At 37.6% G+C, this 16,399-nt stretch overlaps 1 protein-coding gene across 1 annotated transcript; it reads left to right on the top strand.

The window, feature by feature from the left end:
* The first annotated feature begins 348 nt into the window (after positions 1-348).
* LOC120109804 (E3 ubiquitin-protein ligase PRT6-like) lies at positions 349-15,748 on the top strand. Its single transcript, XM_039123475.1, is given in 16 exon segments — positions 349-616; positions 1,483-1,780; positions 1,783-1,914; positions 1,917-2,057; positions 2,060-2,287; positions 2,290-2,582; positions 2,877-3,087; positions 3,090-4,116; positions 4,208-4,348; positions 8,584-8,827; positions 8,916-9,635; positions 10,826-11,023; positions 11,294-11,636; positions 11,801-11,960; positions 14,741-14,782; positions 14,873-15,748. Coding segments are annotated over 16 exon segments (4,950 nt in total). The 5' UTR covers positions 349-544; the 3' UTR covers positions 15,573-15,748.
* The last annotated feature ends 651 nt before the right edge of the window (positions 15,749-16,399 follow it).

Here is a 16,399-nt window from a genome sequence, read left to right as displayed (position 1 = left end):
ATAATATAATCTAATGACGTGGGATATGGATAAGGTATAATACTAATGAATAGTATTTTCATTAGCGGCGGTGTATATTAAGTAAATATTTTACTATTAATATCACTAATTTCTGTATTAATTTAGTAGCAATAATGAAAAGTCCTTTATTTAATATAGTTCAATAAACTAATGAGCTTCTAAGTAATCATTATATTGTTATATTTTGAAAAAGTTTTTTAAATAAAAATCTTACTTATTATCCAAAATAAAGAATTTTATTAATAATAAAAGCAAACAGAGGCCGGATGGAGAAGGGCGCAGTGCGGCGTGCCAAGAAAACGCAGCAGAATACCGCCTTTTCCCGGCCGAGTACCGCCAAGGTAAACAAGGGGAAGGAATGATCTCAGATTCCCAAAACCCTAAAACAATAAAAGAAAAGTTAGGGTTTGGTAGATAGGGAGAAGCCCGCCACCCCTTTCTTTCCATCTCCTTTTTCCTCTCTCTTCCGGTCCGCAACCCTGGGGGGAGGAACTTCGAGATCGAACTACTGGAGTTGGGGGTCATGGCCGGAATGGAGGTCGATTCACCGCCGGAGCGGAATTCTCCCCCGTCGCCCCGAGATCGCATCGTCCAGGCACGACTGCATAATCTCTCTCTCTCTCTCTCTCTCTCTCTCTCCTCTCTCTCTCTGTCTCTCTGTATGTGTGCGTTTGATTTTCTTCGCGCGAGGGTTGCGGGGGTTTCGGATATTTATTGGCCGTCGAGATCCTTTCTTTCTTTTCAGCTTCCGATTTCAGCTTTTGGGTTTTAATCTGGTATTTCTTTTTTTGGTAAGGAGTCTAGTTTTCCTTTTAGCAAGAAAGGGTTGCTTCGGAATACGGATAATCTTGAAAGGAATCGAGAGGTGTTCTTTTGCAAGAAAAGCTGTTAGTGTAATCATCAAATCTTCTTGCGGTAAAGGAAGAATCTTTTAATATTTTTCTCTTATGATTTGTGTACGAATTTTGCTGATCCTTTTCTATTCCTTTTGCCTTTTTGGAGAGGGAAGTCGAAGAAAAAGTTAGTAGCTTTCTTCAGACTCCCGTGAGAATTCTTTATTACGTGGAAATTTGCTGCAGAATTAATGGTAGTGCATGACACTTGGAAGCGAGTTCACTTGAAAATGCTGATAGGTTTTACTGAAAATATCCTATTCGTGTGCACTCAGACAAGGGATAATTTGAAAGCTAGGAGATCGCTCAACTCCTTGTAGCCTAAAAGGAAATGAAGCACTCCCGGAGGACAACGTTTCTTCTCTCATAACGATGAACATCTTGTGGTTCATTAATTATAGCTGATTCCAACAATGCATTACACGGCCATATTATCTTCTTTCTTTTTTCTTCTTCAAAAATTTCTACAATTTCTTGAATTTCTGATAGCTTGTTTATTATTTCACACTGTCTGACATACATCCACATTTATTGCTTAGTGATCATAGTATTGTCTTTGAAATTTCAGAGACTTGTTCGGCAAGGGGTTCCCCTGGAGTGGCTGGAACAGTCTCAGTTGGGACTTGTAACTTTCGTGAAGGAAAACAGATCCTTTATTCCAGAGATCGTGCCTGCCATCTTACCGACCGATGTAGATGTATCCGAGCCTCGAAGATCATTTAAATCAGAGACTGGAGGAAGCTACAGCAGCATCAATGTTAAAGAATTTGGTGAGAGCATGTTGTGGTTAAAATGGCTCATGTTTGAGGGTGAACCACAGGCATCTTTGCAGGATTTGGCTCAGAAAGCTGTTGGCAAACATGCCGTGTGGGGGCTGTTTGGGGAGAAAATGATTTGGTCTACCACTGTCGAACATGTGAGCATGATCCGACTTGTGCAATATGTGTTCCATGTTTCCAGAATGGAAATCACAAAGATCATGACTACTCCATTACGTTCGCTGTAGCGGATGCTGTGATTGTGGAGATATTACTGCCTGGAAACGTGAAGGATTCTGTTCAAAGCATAAAGGCACAGACCAGATCCAACCTCTCCCTGAGAAGTTAGCAAATTCTGTAGGTCCCATTCTGGATGCTCTTCTAGTGGTTGGAAGGACAAGGTTTCATTAACAGAGCATCAGAAGCGGCTCAGAAAAGGTGATCATAGTGATGTGCGTTTCAAGGTTGCAAATAAGTTAACTTATGCGATTGTTGATTTGTTGCTTGACTTTTGCAAATGTAGTGAAAGTCTTCTCAGTTTCATCTCAAGAAGAATGTTTCAGTGTATTGGTTTATTAGATGTTCTTGTGAGGGCAGAGAGGTTCTTGGACAAGGATTTGTGAAAAAGCTTCATGAGTTGCTCTTAAAATTGCTTGGGGAACCTCTTTTCAAGTATGAGTTTGCCAAAGCTTTCACGAGATACTATCCAGTGTCTGTTAGTGAAATCATTAAAAAAAGCAGTGATTCGATGCTTGAAAATTATCCACTGCTATCAACTTTCTCTGTGCAAATATTCACAGTGCCTATTCTGACACCACGACTTGTACGTGAAGTGAATCTGCTGGGTGTACTTCTGGGATGCTTGAGAGACCTTTTTCTGTCTTGTGTTGGAGAAGATAATCGTATACAGGTAACACGTCTATGCATTTTTTTTTTCCAATGTCATTGCATCATTCCCAAATTTTTTCTGTATTTGTCATTTGAATAGCCTCACTGAAAATTTTTGCATGCTACTTGTCAAGGATAAACATTTACTTACGTTGCTTATGAGATTAATTAAGGACGCGATACTCTCACCCATTAGCACAACAACTTGGTCTTACTGATCTATTGATTCTTTGGGGATATTCCTGTCATTCTTCAATCACATGGTTGGTTGGATATGTAACATCATGGTGAATTTTGATCAGAAACCTTCTTGCAGGCAAATAAATGGGCAAATCTGTCTGAAACGACAATTCTTCTGGTTAAAGATACATGGTATGTTTTGAGCCATGAGGAGGTTCCCAAATACATTGCTCATGAGAGGCCTGAAATTTCCAGAACTTGGATCAAACTTTTAAGTCTTGTACAAGGCATGGATGCTCTAAAGAGAGCAACGGGTCTTCACACAGAAGAGGAAAATGAAAATCTGCCTAACCATTTGTGTTGGGGGACTATCTTGGCCATGTCCATACTCTTTTGGTGCCAGGAACATTATCTGTTGTTGAGTCTAAGGAAATAAAAGATGTTATTGGAATACAAGGTTTGAATGACAGTGATAGTCTGCGCAATATAAAAGTGGGAGGGCTTTCTCAAGAATGCTCTACATGCAGTTTAAGCAGCGGAAACAGCAGATTGGATTTTGGATTGCAATATCATGATGTAAATACTGATATACGGAATCACTTGTCTATTCCATCTTCTGCCATATGGTTGATTTTTGAATGCCTAAAAACTCTTGAGGGATGTTGGGAACCAGAAACTGCTCCAAGGAATAATTCCTTTTCTTCTGATGCTCTTAGTGGCGGTGGTTATAGTTTCTCGACTTTGAGGAGGAAATTGTTTAGGAAAAAGAAGAGCACAAATAGTAGCAAGGTTTACAGGGCATCTGTGTATAGGGAGCGTATTGATGGAGACCAGGTGCCTACCCCTAGCAAGCATCATGAGAGGCATCGCCATCCTCTTATTCATGGTGTAACTGATAATTATTCAATGGATGTTGATGGCACCACTGACATGTATACTGAACATGCTTCTACGAGTGGATTGTCAGATGATAGTCTACTGGAGGTAGACCCTGGTACAGAATTGGAAGCATTGGGTATGTTGAGTATGGCTGATTGGCCTGATATAGTTTATGATGTCAGTTCACAGGATATATCTTTTCACATTCCTTTACATCGTTTGCTTTCGTTGCTGCTGCGAGAAGCAATGAAAACATGTTATGGTGAAACTGAAAAGCTGGAGAAGGCAATTGTGATTTCTTCACCACCTTCATCAGCACATCACCACGAATTTTTTGGGCAGGTTTTGGGTAGTTTACAGCCTTATGGATTTTCTGCTTTTGTGATGGAGCATCCACTAAGGTTAAGGGTATTTTGTGCTCAAGTGCGTGCAGGCATGTGGCATAAAAATGGTGATGCTGCCATATTAAGTTCTGAGTGGTATCGTTCTGTCCACTGGTGAGTCTATAATGCAAATTTTTGAATTTACAAATAGAAGAAGATCCTTAGTAAATTAATCCGAGGTTTTCACTTTTCCTTTCCTCTCTAGGCTTGAACAAGGGCAAGAATCTGATCTTTTTTTGTTGCAATGCTGTGCTGCATTAGCTCCTCCAGAGTTGTTTGTCAGGAGGATTCAAGAAAGATTTGGTTTATCAAATTACACATCTCTGAATCTTGCAGAACATAATGAGTAAGTATCTAATTTCTCCATGTAGGCATATTGCCATGCCAAATGTGCATTTAATCTCTTCATGTTTACTTCATGCATGCACACCAAAAATTTGTGATAATGCCCTGTAGCATATTCTTTGTTAGTGGAAGAGAAAAGGTAAGCAAATAATGAAGCATCTGCTGCCAGTTTCATGTTGCCACAAATTTGTAGAATTACGGTGTTCTGATATTCTGGTATAATAACTTGTTCGATTTTCATATGAAGCTTTGCTTGCAGATGTCGTTTAGCTGTTTAAACTTCCCATAAGACAGTGACATACTTGAATTAGTAGAGAAAGTATATCTTAAAATTTTTATTCTTGTGAACTATGCCACCGGACACCACACCTTTTGTTTTTATATTTTGATGTTTGTGAAGATCTAGCACTCATTTTTTAAAATATTGTTCTTCCATGGTGCTCACGAAAATATTGCTGCATCAGAATCTGTCGTTGTATGTTTTCTGTTGTTCTTACAACCAGTCAAATTTGCATCCTTTTCTCTTCCCTGGTAAAGCTGTTAGAAAAGGTTTAGTAACGGGAAGCATTGCAAAATCTCAAAACATGGCTTGGTCGTTACTTCCGATTGTTGGTTTAATCAACTTGTTAAAAGCGAGGAGTGTGCATAACTCAAACTCAACTCAACTAAACCTTAATCCCAAACTAGTTGGGGCTGGCTACATGAATCCCTCTCCTCCATTCCACTCTGTCTAGAGCCACATGTTCTAAATATGTGGAGTGTGCATCCTTTAGAGAATTCTATGCATTTCTTAATTGAAAACGATGCATACATTTGAGACTACTTCTTGACTTTCGCCCAGAACTGGCAGGGTAGAATCTGTATAGACATTCTTGTCAGTGAAATAATGCTTGCTGTTTACGTCATTGTTTACATCAGGGAATACATGGAGTATACTTCTCCAGATTAAAAAAAAACATAAATATCGATTTTGGTGTTGTGGATCGATCATTAAGTAGTGAAAATTGAAGAGAAGCATCATGTGTCAAACTGGATTTTGGCTTATTCAACAATAATTGGGGAAAAATGCAGCTATTTTTCCATTTAGTCTGTCCTTGTTTGAATTAAGGTCTCCCTTCTGTATCTTAAGGTTTCACTGCATTTTCAGTTATCATGTGTTAGTGATTGAGTTCAGAATGAAGTCAAAAAAATTTAACTTCCTCAAAGTAGAGCAGATTGGGTCTACTCTTGATTTTTCCTGTATCGTGCAACTCAGCTGTGAGTTTACAGATAGTAGAACGTATCCCTGAATTTAACTACTAGCCGCCTAGGCATTTTTGTTTTCACAAGGTGTTGGTTTTGACTGCTTTAAACTTTATGTTGCATCTTTTCTCTTTTCTTTTTCTTTCTTTTTTTTTTGTTGGGGGGGAGGGGTGGTGGAGAATGAGCAAGTACCTTGACAGTGGTTCCCAGGGAATGAAAATAACAATGATGCAGATGCTGACTCAGGCTTTACAATATTGATTTCTTCCTTCTCTCAATTTATCTCTACCTTCATTTGCAGTTTGAGGAAATTCTAACATGTGGGAACTGGGAACTAGCTTCTTAACTGTTTGATAAGTGATTATGGTAGTAGCACAGTAACATGATTCTGTCATTGAGGAAAAATCTACCATACTTGTATCCATGTCATCTAAACTTTGCTTACAGCCTCACACCATATACCTATTTTAAGAATCTGAGCAAGTCAAGAACTTAATGCAGATGAATGGCAGGATATGGGCAAAAGGACTGACATAGTTAATATGAGTGAAGTTTTCACAAACAATAGGTAAGAGGTTTCCAGTTGAGGAAACCTCGTATGATTGTAGCCCAAGTAGTGAATTCCTGTGGAGATAAGAGAGTGAATAAGTTTGGCATGGGTGAACTGATTAGAAGTCAGTGCAGAGCAAGAGTTTAAAAAAAACTAGTATCAAGCGCCACAGCAAGTGTAGTCAGTAAATAATATGACATCTCAATGATGGGTGCTATATATTTGATTTGAGCATACGAGTCAAATTACAAAGGATAAAATAATTAATAACAGAGGGAACTAATGAATTCAGAAAAAAAAACACAGAGAATCCAAAATAGTTAAATTTGCTATCATGTGCCCTACTAGCCAAGGTAGGTAAAGTTATGTTGGGTCTACGGAGCGATGTATGGCGATGGCTTGAGAGAGTTGAAGTATTTTATATGACCGGCTGTTGATAGATGTGTTGAAATTGTACTGGCCGTGGCTAATACAAGTTAAACATATTTTCTCACAATTACTGCTTGGCATTGGATTCCTTGGCACAAAGCCACAAAGGAAGATGAAGTTCGAACGAAATCATTTTGTTGGGCAGTCATGAGGTCTTTTGAAGAACATCAATTAGGGGGCAAAAGCTTTAGGATAACCTTGAGGTTTGATGAAAAAAACAGTATTAAAGATGCTGGCATGATCTATTTTTCACCTTCAAAAACTTACAATTATTATTAGTAGTAAAACGGCAATATGGATTTTTTTTTTTTTTTTTGGGGGGGGGGGGGGGAGGGGGTGGTATGGGTTCAGCCTGATCAAATTATACTGTCCTTTTATTTTTTCGGTTCTTTGTAATTAATAATGGTAGTGGTCCTGCGATATGAAATGGTGTTTGAGAATGGGTCTGGGGGTGACAGAGAGGTATAGGTTGGCATATCTACTTTGTTGTTATTTTCTTTCCCCTACTCTTTGTAATTATTATTATTAATCTACAATATGTAATTACTGGTGCATACAGGAGTAAGGGAGGTTTATAGGTTAGGAAAATCTAGCTTCCCAGGATTGAGCTAGACATAACTTCTAACATCTCTTCTCGTCTCTTTTTCTTTGCTGATGACATTAAACTTGCAACTTTGTAACTTAGCTGGATTGAAGTTCAAGGTTGTTTTTTCACTGATATATTTTCCACTTTTTGATGTGATAAGGTGGGGGGGGGGGGAGGGACATCACTGTGGTTGAAGAGAGTTGTCTGCTTTCTTTTGAATTGAGAGTCTCCTATATGGTTTATGTAGTTATAAACTGGCGCACTACCAGCAGTTCACTGAGGGATAAAGAACACCTAGAATACTATCTTGTTAATTACTGTCCTTGAGAAATGTTGGAGACCTCATGCTCTACTTATTTGCTGCAGAACATTATTATTTATTCTAGCTTCATTTAATGTGGTCCATGCTTGGGATCATGATTTATGAACAGAGGACTGGATAAGAAACCTGAATATACTGGAAGATGGGGTGGGTCAATAATGCAGGTAAAGAATAATGTCAGTTACTACAGGTTCGCCATGGTGTATTGCAAAATTGAGTCAAATGCAGGTGATGTTACCCAAGGAAATTGATCATTTTTTTCCTGCAGCTATAACTTGATGAAGCCTTTTGCCCTTTATAGTAAAACTTATTTCAAAGTAGCTTTCTTCCAACCTTACTTGAAAAGCACAGTGTTTTACTAGTCTAATTTGATTTGAAATTTTCTTCTTTAGATGGAAAATTTAGTAGAAATATCGTTAACTGGCTGTCTTGAATCTTTGAGGGCATGAAATATGCAATCTTCTCGTGGCTATGGTAAAATTTTCATCAGTTCATAACAAGTGCTTATAACAACTCCATTATGTGAATTCAACTCATTTTTTTTAACTATCATTTTCCCTGTATGTCAATAGCTTGAACTTAAATTCTACCTTCTAGAAATTTGTCCATTATCTTTACCTGTTATTTTTTGTTTGGCTGAAGTTCCTTACTAGATTCAAATATGTTAGAATGGAACATTGTGTGCCAAAACTTTTACATTGAAAGCTTTTAGTATGTAAGAGATGTATATCATTGGAATAGTTTTAGAAACCATGGTTTCTTGCACATTTTGTGCCTTATTATGGTAGAATAATTTTTGCTGCATTTATCGGAGAAACAGATTATCATCTATTTCTCTCCTAGATTTTTGCATATTCGCATTTAATAGTAGTAAGTGCTACTCTTGGCACGTGGACAGAGCAGCAGAACTTGTGTGAAGATTGCACTTCCTAGGGCATGTGTAATTACTTTCTAAAAACTTTGATCTATAGTACAGAACCTTCATATCTGCATTTTGTTTGACGCTTTTGTAAACCAGTTATACTAGAGCCCCCCCCCCCCCCCAAAAAAAAACATGTTCTAAACAGATCTTTCAGTCAAATGCCTCAAGGAAAACATTATTTTCAGGTATGAGCCAGTTCTGGTGCAGGAAATGCTCACTTTCATCATACAAATAGTCAAAGAACGACGTTTTTCTGGACTTTCTCTAGTTGAAAATTTGAAGAGAGAGTTGGTCTATAAGCTAGCTACCAGAGATGCAACTCATAGCCAGCTGGTAAAAGCTCTTCCTCGCGATCTTTCAAAGAGTAACCAGCTTCAAAATGTTGTCGATATGCTTGCGGTGTATTCGAATCCATCTGGCATGAAGCAGGTTCGCTCTATTTGTAATATATGTTTCTCCTTTCGAAAATTTTGGCCTGTGATCAGTTAAGGTAAACTGATATCTTCCTGCATTTCAGGGTAAATATTCTCTTTGTAATTCTTACTGGAAAGAATTGGATCTGTATCATCCCCGCTGGAATTATAGGGATTTGCAAGTTGCAGAGGAGAGATATTTTCAGTTCTGCCAAGTTTCTGCACTTGATGTTCAGCTTCCTCGATGGACTGCCGTCTTTGAACCCTTGACTACCATTTCTAGAATCGCTACATCAAAGCAGTTCTTGAAATTGTCCGTGCGGTTCTTTTATGCTGTTTCGACAGTGTCTCGTACTCCTGACTCTGTTCTCATAACAGCATTGCACTTACTTTCTTTAGCATTAGATATTTGTGATTCACAGACTCGTGATAATCAGTCTTGCATGAGCTGTTCAGAAGATTCTTTTCCTATACTGACTTATGCTAGTGAAGAGTTTGATATGAGTGCCTCTAGTGAGTCCATGTTCTGGAAGAACCAAAGCTTGCTGTCACTGCTAGTTTCATTAATGAGGAAGCATAAGGAAGAAAGTGACAACAGTTTTTCTAAGACAAGGCAGTGTAACATTTTTTCTCTGATTGAGAATTTATTGAAGAGGTTTGCTCAGCTGAGTACTGATTGCATGGGTGTTCTGAAGCAACTGGCGCCAGATGTGGTCTATCGAATGCTTCAGCAGTTTCCTGATTCTACCGTTCAGAGTTCCGCACCATCTTCTGATGCTGAGGAGCGTAGGGCAAAAGCACGAGAGCATCAGGCTGCCATAATGGTAAGATTTTGTAGCTTTTTGTTTTTTGTGTGATCAAATCTAGATTATTTTTTTGACTAACTATTTTAAAGTTTAACCTATGTATTCATTTTGAACCTTCAAGCTTGATTAATCCTTCATTTTTTTTAAAAAAAAGATTCTGTGCCATAGCTGCGCAAAATTACATGGACGTGTGTGATGACTTATCAACTTGATATATTTGAGCCGTGTGCTCCCTAACAGCCTTTCAAAGTTATGTGTGTGGTGAATTCAGCATGTGGTTTCTTGCGCTTATCATTTGCAAGATTGTTTCCTTGGGGCATTTGAAGTTAAAGTCCCTGAAGATGAAAGACGTGAGAAAGATGATTTAGGTGATTGAGGAAAATTGATTTTATGTTTATTCACACTCTCAAAGAAAGAAAATATATGCATGTAGAGTTGTTGACCTGCACATGTAGTTTCTGTCAGCTAGATATATTCCCTTTGAGAAGCTTTTCATGAGATACGTGATATTCACCCTTACCAGAGTTTGTAAATTGTCAAATTCCATGTTATAGCCTACTGTTCTCAAATCTTTAAACCAGGAAAAAATATAAAGATCTTTCTCAGGTAATCAATCTAGAGGAATCGTATAGACTTCATCTTTTGATTTTCAAGTTGCCCCAGCATCGGATTACACTTTTTCAAACTTCATTGGCACAATAAGTACTGTACTCTCTTGGTCATCGAATTATTTTCGAAACAATTCTCTATGCTGTTATAGAGAAACGAGTGTTTTTGACTCCTTTATGCACAATTACAATATGTTATCACCTTTCATGTGGCGTGTGATGATATTACTAAACAATCTATATAAATGACCATTATAAATATAATAGACCAATATCTCTAAAGGATTTATTTGGCATTTGGTTTGATTGGTCATGGGGCTATTCATGAATATCAAATGTATGAAAAATAAGGCTTGATGTTTGTTTGATCCATATATGCCAGATAGCCATGCAGTAAATATTGCATGTAATATTAACGGGCTGTGGGCATGTTTAGAAGCAGCTCTTTTTCGTTTTGAGGAAATTGATCCTATTTGAACTTGTTGTTCTTACAAATATTGTGATTTTTGGAAAATTTGTGATGTGCTTACAGATATTGTAATTTCAAGAAAACTTTGTTTATTTTTGTGTAACTTGTCTTGTTCATTGGGTACATTGTAGGCAAAAATGAGAGCGGAACAATCAAGATTTATCGCCAGCCTTAAGTCCATGACTAATGATGAACCACATGTTCCGATATCCAAGCAAGAAGTATCAAACCCAGAAGTTGATCATGTCCCCGAGGAATCAGCACCTATTTGTGCTCTTTGCCATGATCCAGATTCCCAGAGTCCGTTGTGCTTCCTGATTCTTCTCCAGGTAACAATATGTTTCTGATAATTTACTTTAGAATGTTGGGCATTCTTCAGATTATATCATAGTGAAATACTTTTGTATCTCATATTCAGTAAATTGTCAAAAAGAATTGCTCGCTAGAGTGCTTGCAGATGCATACCGATCACTAGGTCTTCTCATGATTTTCACTTTTTACTGTCAGCGGATACTTGTATGCCATCAAGAAATTACTGGTTTTCATTGTTGTTTTCCACTATTGACTGTACTTTCATTTTCTCACTTTATTGAAATTAGAAATCTCGGCTTACAACTTTTGTTGAGAGAGGTCCACCATCATGGGAAGATGGAGGCCAGTCAGATAAGGAGATACAAGCAATTGGAAAAGAAGGGCTTGTTAATGCATCTAGTGGTGACTCAAGCAATCCAGCGCAATTAGTTCAGGTTGCGGGCCTTGATTTTTCCGTTGATATAGAACCTGCAGAAGGTGATGCATTTCTATACTTTTGTAAAGAACGGCTTCCTGATATTAGAAATCAACTGCCTGCTGTATCATGTGATACTGGCACAGACACATTGTCTCTGGAGATGATAGAGGATGAAATCTATCAGTCTATTATAGGGGATATACATAGATTGAATCCCATTCAGAGGCACCGGATGGTAAACAGACATGTTCTACTTTTCATATTCCAGTAGTTTCAAAGAAAAGCAGAAACATAGGGTCTTCTGTGCTTGGAGAGTGCATTGCATATTTGACAAAAGAAACTTCAAGACATCACTCTTCCATTAGTAATTTGCAACATCTTGCAAATTCATCATCAAAGCCTACTTCTTCAACTGCCAAAATCAATAGATTTGGTCCGAGCAATTGTGATGGGATTCATCTTTCTTCTTGTGGGCATGCTGTGCATCAGGAGTGTCATGATCGATATCTGTCATCCTTGAAACAACGGTATGCTGTGTAAACTGGAACTTGGAATATATTCATTTGTTTACAGAAGTTTCATTTTTTTTAATGATGCATTTAACTGTTGAGCTTGTTTGAATAATTAGAATTTGTTTATAGAGTTCCTTTTATTTGATGTTTGATATCCTGCTTGTAGAAGGAAATGAAGAATGACCATGTGATAAAGTTGCCCTAATGTGTGTCATGGGTATGTTGCACTCTTTGAGAAGACAACTGAAGCTCATCTCATAATACCATGAATTTCTTGAACAGTTGCAATTTTGGACATCAAGTTTTCCTTTTTCCATAGATGATTTGAGACAAATCTGCTATAGGATATTGTGAGCACCTTATGTGGCTTCACTCCTCCATTCAAAAGAATATTAATGTTGCCTAATTGCCTCTTCACTTTCTTTACCACATCAGTTCCAATGCTTATGATTTTATCCCCTGTTAGTAGTATACCAACATGCGCTTTGTTAGAATTTCCTTGATGTTCTGACCAAGTCACAATAACATTTTTTTCTTCCCTATAGATTTTGAATGTGGATGTTCGCTACAACCATGTCTCATGAGAAACTTAACTTGCCTGGTTGCATAGGAATTAAGAACTTAAAAAGATCCTTATTTTTTTGCAATACAGTCAAGTGTGACATTTGGCAATTAACATCCCTATCTAAGTGTGGCTTTGTGGATTTTGGTGATCTACCAAAATTTGAATGTCCTATGATCATCTTTCAACCTGGAATACCATTGATTCTAGGTGGCCTACAGCCCTCCCTTTTCTTAAAAAAAAAACCCCTGGAATACTGTTGACAAAATGGTGCCGAATTCCTAGTTAAGACAATTTTGAGCAAGATTGGTCTTGTTATGAAAGGTAAAGACTTGCTGTTGGGTGTGGAGATGTGACTTGTTATGTATATTTATCTCATGCATCAGGAAGGTCAAACTTCTAAAGTTTCTCCAGATTTAAGGAGAAAAATAGGGAGAAATAGTATTTGTAGGTAATATATTCCTGTATTTAGCAAAGTATTTTTGCTTAAAATGGTGATGTTTCTTTTTCTTTTTCCTTCTTTTTTCATTTTTTCCCTTTTTTTGGAGGGGGGGGGGGGGGGAGGGCATGGAAAGTGAAATTTTGAAGTTTTGGCAAAAATTGAAACTAAAACTGGAATCTGCTGTTTTTTGTTGGAAAAGAGTCAAACTCAGGGTCAGAACAAAATTGAGTTAATGGACGAAATATATTGATATAGACAATTTATGATAATTTAACGTAGATATTTTAAATTTATTCTGGCTTGGTATCCACCTAAGCACTGGGGTAGCCTAGCTGCCTGTTTACCATATGCCTCTTCAAAATTATAAACATTTAAAAATAAGAAAATAGGTCTAAACAATTGATTTATCTATATTTTAGTGGATACCAAATTGATCACAGGAGGAAAAGGATAATTCAGAGTAATTCATGAAATTCATGCATCACTGAAGTTTTTGCATAATTATACTGTACAAGAATAATTTAAAGGATTATTCTGCCAGATAAAAAAGTGCAAGTAGTTTGCTTAGTTACTGTTTACTAAGATAACATCATGAATGTTGCAATAAAACGATCTTTATTCCACCAATTCAAGTTGTGCTAATCATGCTTCATTTCTACCTATTATGAGCCATATAGTCATTCATAGTGTTCTCCTCTAGAAGGGCAGCCCAATGCACAAGACTCCTGCCATTGTAGGGGGTTTGGGGACAGTCAGATATATGCAGCCTTAGCTCCGTGTGAGGAGAGGCTGTTTCCGTCATAATGTTCTTCTCAAACTTCTTTTATTCTTTGCTCACCATTTCTGTTCTTCTCTCTTAAGTGAAAGTAAAGTCCCTGTTTTTGGATGCCACCCTTAACCAAGCAAATGTTGTTTTCAATTTACGCACCTGTACCATCCCAATCTCTATCTTGCTACTTTCTATTGGTGCAAATGCTAGGCTCTTTTGCAGTTCTTGTACCTCAGCATCCCCAATCCTGTATTGCTCAATATCAAACCTTACAAGGTTGCTTGAGTCTTCTGGTTGTTTGATAAGTTGTTCCATGAAGTTGTACTGACAGAATCTTACAGCAGTTGTAATCTGTGTCTGCTCCAGTTTATATGTTGCACCGTAGGTGTTCTGAACTTCTGATCTTTATCTGTGTACTACTGTCTAATTGTATACAAATATTAGATATAATCATGCAGGATGTCTTGTGGCCATACAAATAGGCCTGACACTTACCTGCACACAGACATGGCAACTGCATATTGTGTGCTATCTTTTGTTCAACTAATAAAAAATGAAAAAAATACTTTAAAAAGAAGTTTTTGGAGAATAAAAACAGCGTGTACAGGATAGAAGTCAAAAGCAATGTGTGATGAGATCAGATACCAGCATTAAAACAGAAGCTGTCATCTTGATTAAAACATTGGGACTTCTGTGAAGAAGGCCAGGTTTTAGATCTACAAGTATGGCGATTTCAGTTATTTTGGTTATTAGCTGATGAAAGTATTAATCAAATTATTCTGACAAAGTATTCTGGTATGGAGACAAGGATCCAAATCCTATGATTAGCGTGCAAGGATTAAACTTACAAGACGTGCTCGTATTTCAGCTTTTTTGGGCAAAATAGTACTGAATGACAATTGATCTTATCACACTTTATAATTATATTTCATTTTCATTTGATAGGATTAGTGAAATTTTGTTGTTGATAGTTGACTATTGCTTCTCTTTTCCTTGAAAAGAAAATCGTTGATAACTTTTGTTTTCCTTAGACGTAGGCTTGGTTTTGAGGGAGCACACATTGCCGACCCAGATCCGGTAGGGTTTATTTCCGTTATAATATTTTGTTGCAATCAATTTTCCATGACTCATTATCTTACCTTTTCCCTAAAAACTTGGCTTTTTCCAGGAGAGTTACTTTGTCCAGTATGTCGCAGATTTGCAAATTCTATCCTCCCGGCATTTCCTTCTACTTCTAATAAAGCTTGGAGGAAGACAGCATCATCAATCAATAGTGCGACACAGACTAATTTATCGTCAATATCATCAGGTTTGGCTGGTGGCGTTTTACGCCTTCCCGTTGCATTATCCATTCTTGAAAGCACAGCAAAAATGGTTGGACAAAACAGATTCCTAAAAGCCTACTCTGGAAAGCCGAGGGAAACCATAGAACCAGCTCTGGAGCCTGCACTTCAAAAATTGTTTATGCTGTATTTTCCTTGCAGTTATGGTAGCTTGTCAGCATCTGGCTGGCTCAGTCATTCTCTGATTCTCTGGGACACGCTCAAGTACTCTATTATGTCTACAGAAATTGCTGCTCGTGGGAGACTGAACATGTATTCTGCTGGTTCAGACTCTTGCCTTGAATCTTTATATGGTGAACTCCGTTCTTCTAGTGGATTCATATTGTCATTCCTACTTGATGTTGCTCAATCTGCTCGCAGTTCAAATTGTCTTGAAGTGCTACTGAGGTTCAGAGGCATTCAACTTCTATCAGGGTCAATTTGTTTTGCTGTATCAGGGGATAGCAATTTGTCAAATGCTGATGAGCCAAGAGGTAACGCTTTAAATGTTCTCTTCCGGACCTTTAATGGTGTCTTGTGAATATCAGCCATGCTATAAGTTGCATATGAATGGCATTAGCATTCAAAGCTGTTGAAAATTTCTGTTTTATTAAAACAAATGGGAAAAGGTAAACATTGTATGTGTTTTGGCTGTTGATGTTTATTTAGTAGCAGACAACGAACTCAAGTTCCTCTTGCAAGGTTTTTTCTTTCTTTTTTTTTTTGTGTTTGTGCATGTGTGCTTATTTTGGTTATCATAATGGTGCAGGGTAGCAATGTCATTTAGAAAAAAAATCCAACTGCCTTGTGGTTCATGTGGTGCTCTGTTTGCATCTTTTTTCTAAAGTTTGCTGCTCAGTAGCTTGCTTATGATTATGCTCTACTTGATGTCCTCATGTTGCAACTAGGAAATGTAAGAAATTGCCGTGATGATCTACTGTGTTTATGCACTTGTTGAAGGAAGTTCTGTTCTAGCAGATAGGATAGGTATATTAGTTATGATGGATGGTATTGTTGAGAAGGAAGAGTTTTGTGAGACTGGGCCGCAGCACCTCATTGTGAGCAGAATCATCTTTTTTTTTCTACTAACAAATAACTTATTCACTTTTTGGCTTTTAAATGGTATCCTTTTCAAGCACATTCGTTTTATATCATTAAATTTGTGTAATAGATGGCAATTGCTGATCTGATTTGGGAGTATTGTTTGATGTTTACCTACATGGGCTGTTTCTTTGAGTGTTGATTTTAAGATAAGAAATAATCAGAATCCCTATCTTTTTGAAATTAGGATGAAATTACGGTGTACTTGTCGGTTTTTTTTGGGGGGTTGGGGGTTGGGGGGTAATGGTATATTTCTCATGAAGCTTG

This window comes from Phoenix dactylifera, unplaced genomic scaffold (assembly GCF_009389715.1).
Source record: "Phoenix dactylifera cultivar Barhee BC4 unplaced genomic scaffold, palm_55x_up_171113_PBpolish2nd_filt_p 002828F, whole genome shotgun sequence".
In the NCBI taxonomy this organism is placed as follows: domain Eukaryota; kingdom Viridiplantae; phylum Streptophyta; class Magnoliopsida; order Arecales; family Arecaceae; genus Phoenix; species Phoenix dactylifera.
This window is presented reverse-complemented; position numbering and strand designations above follow the sequence as displayed.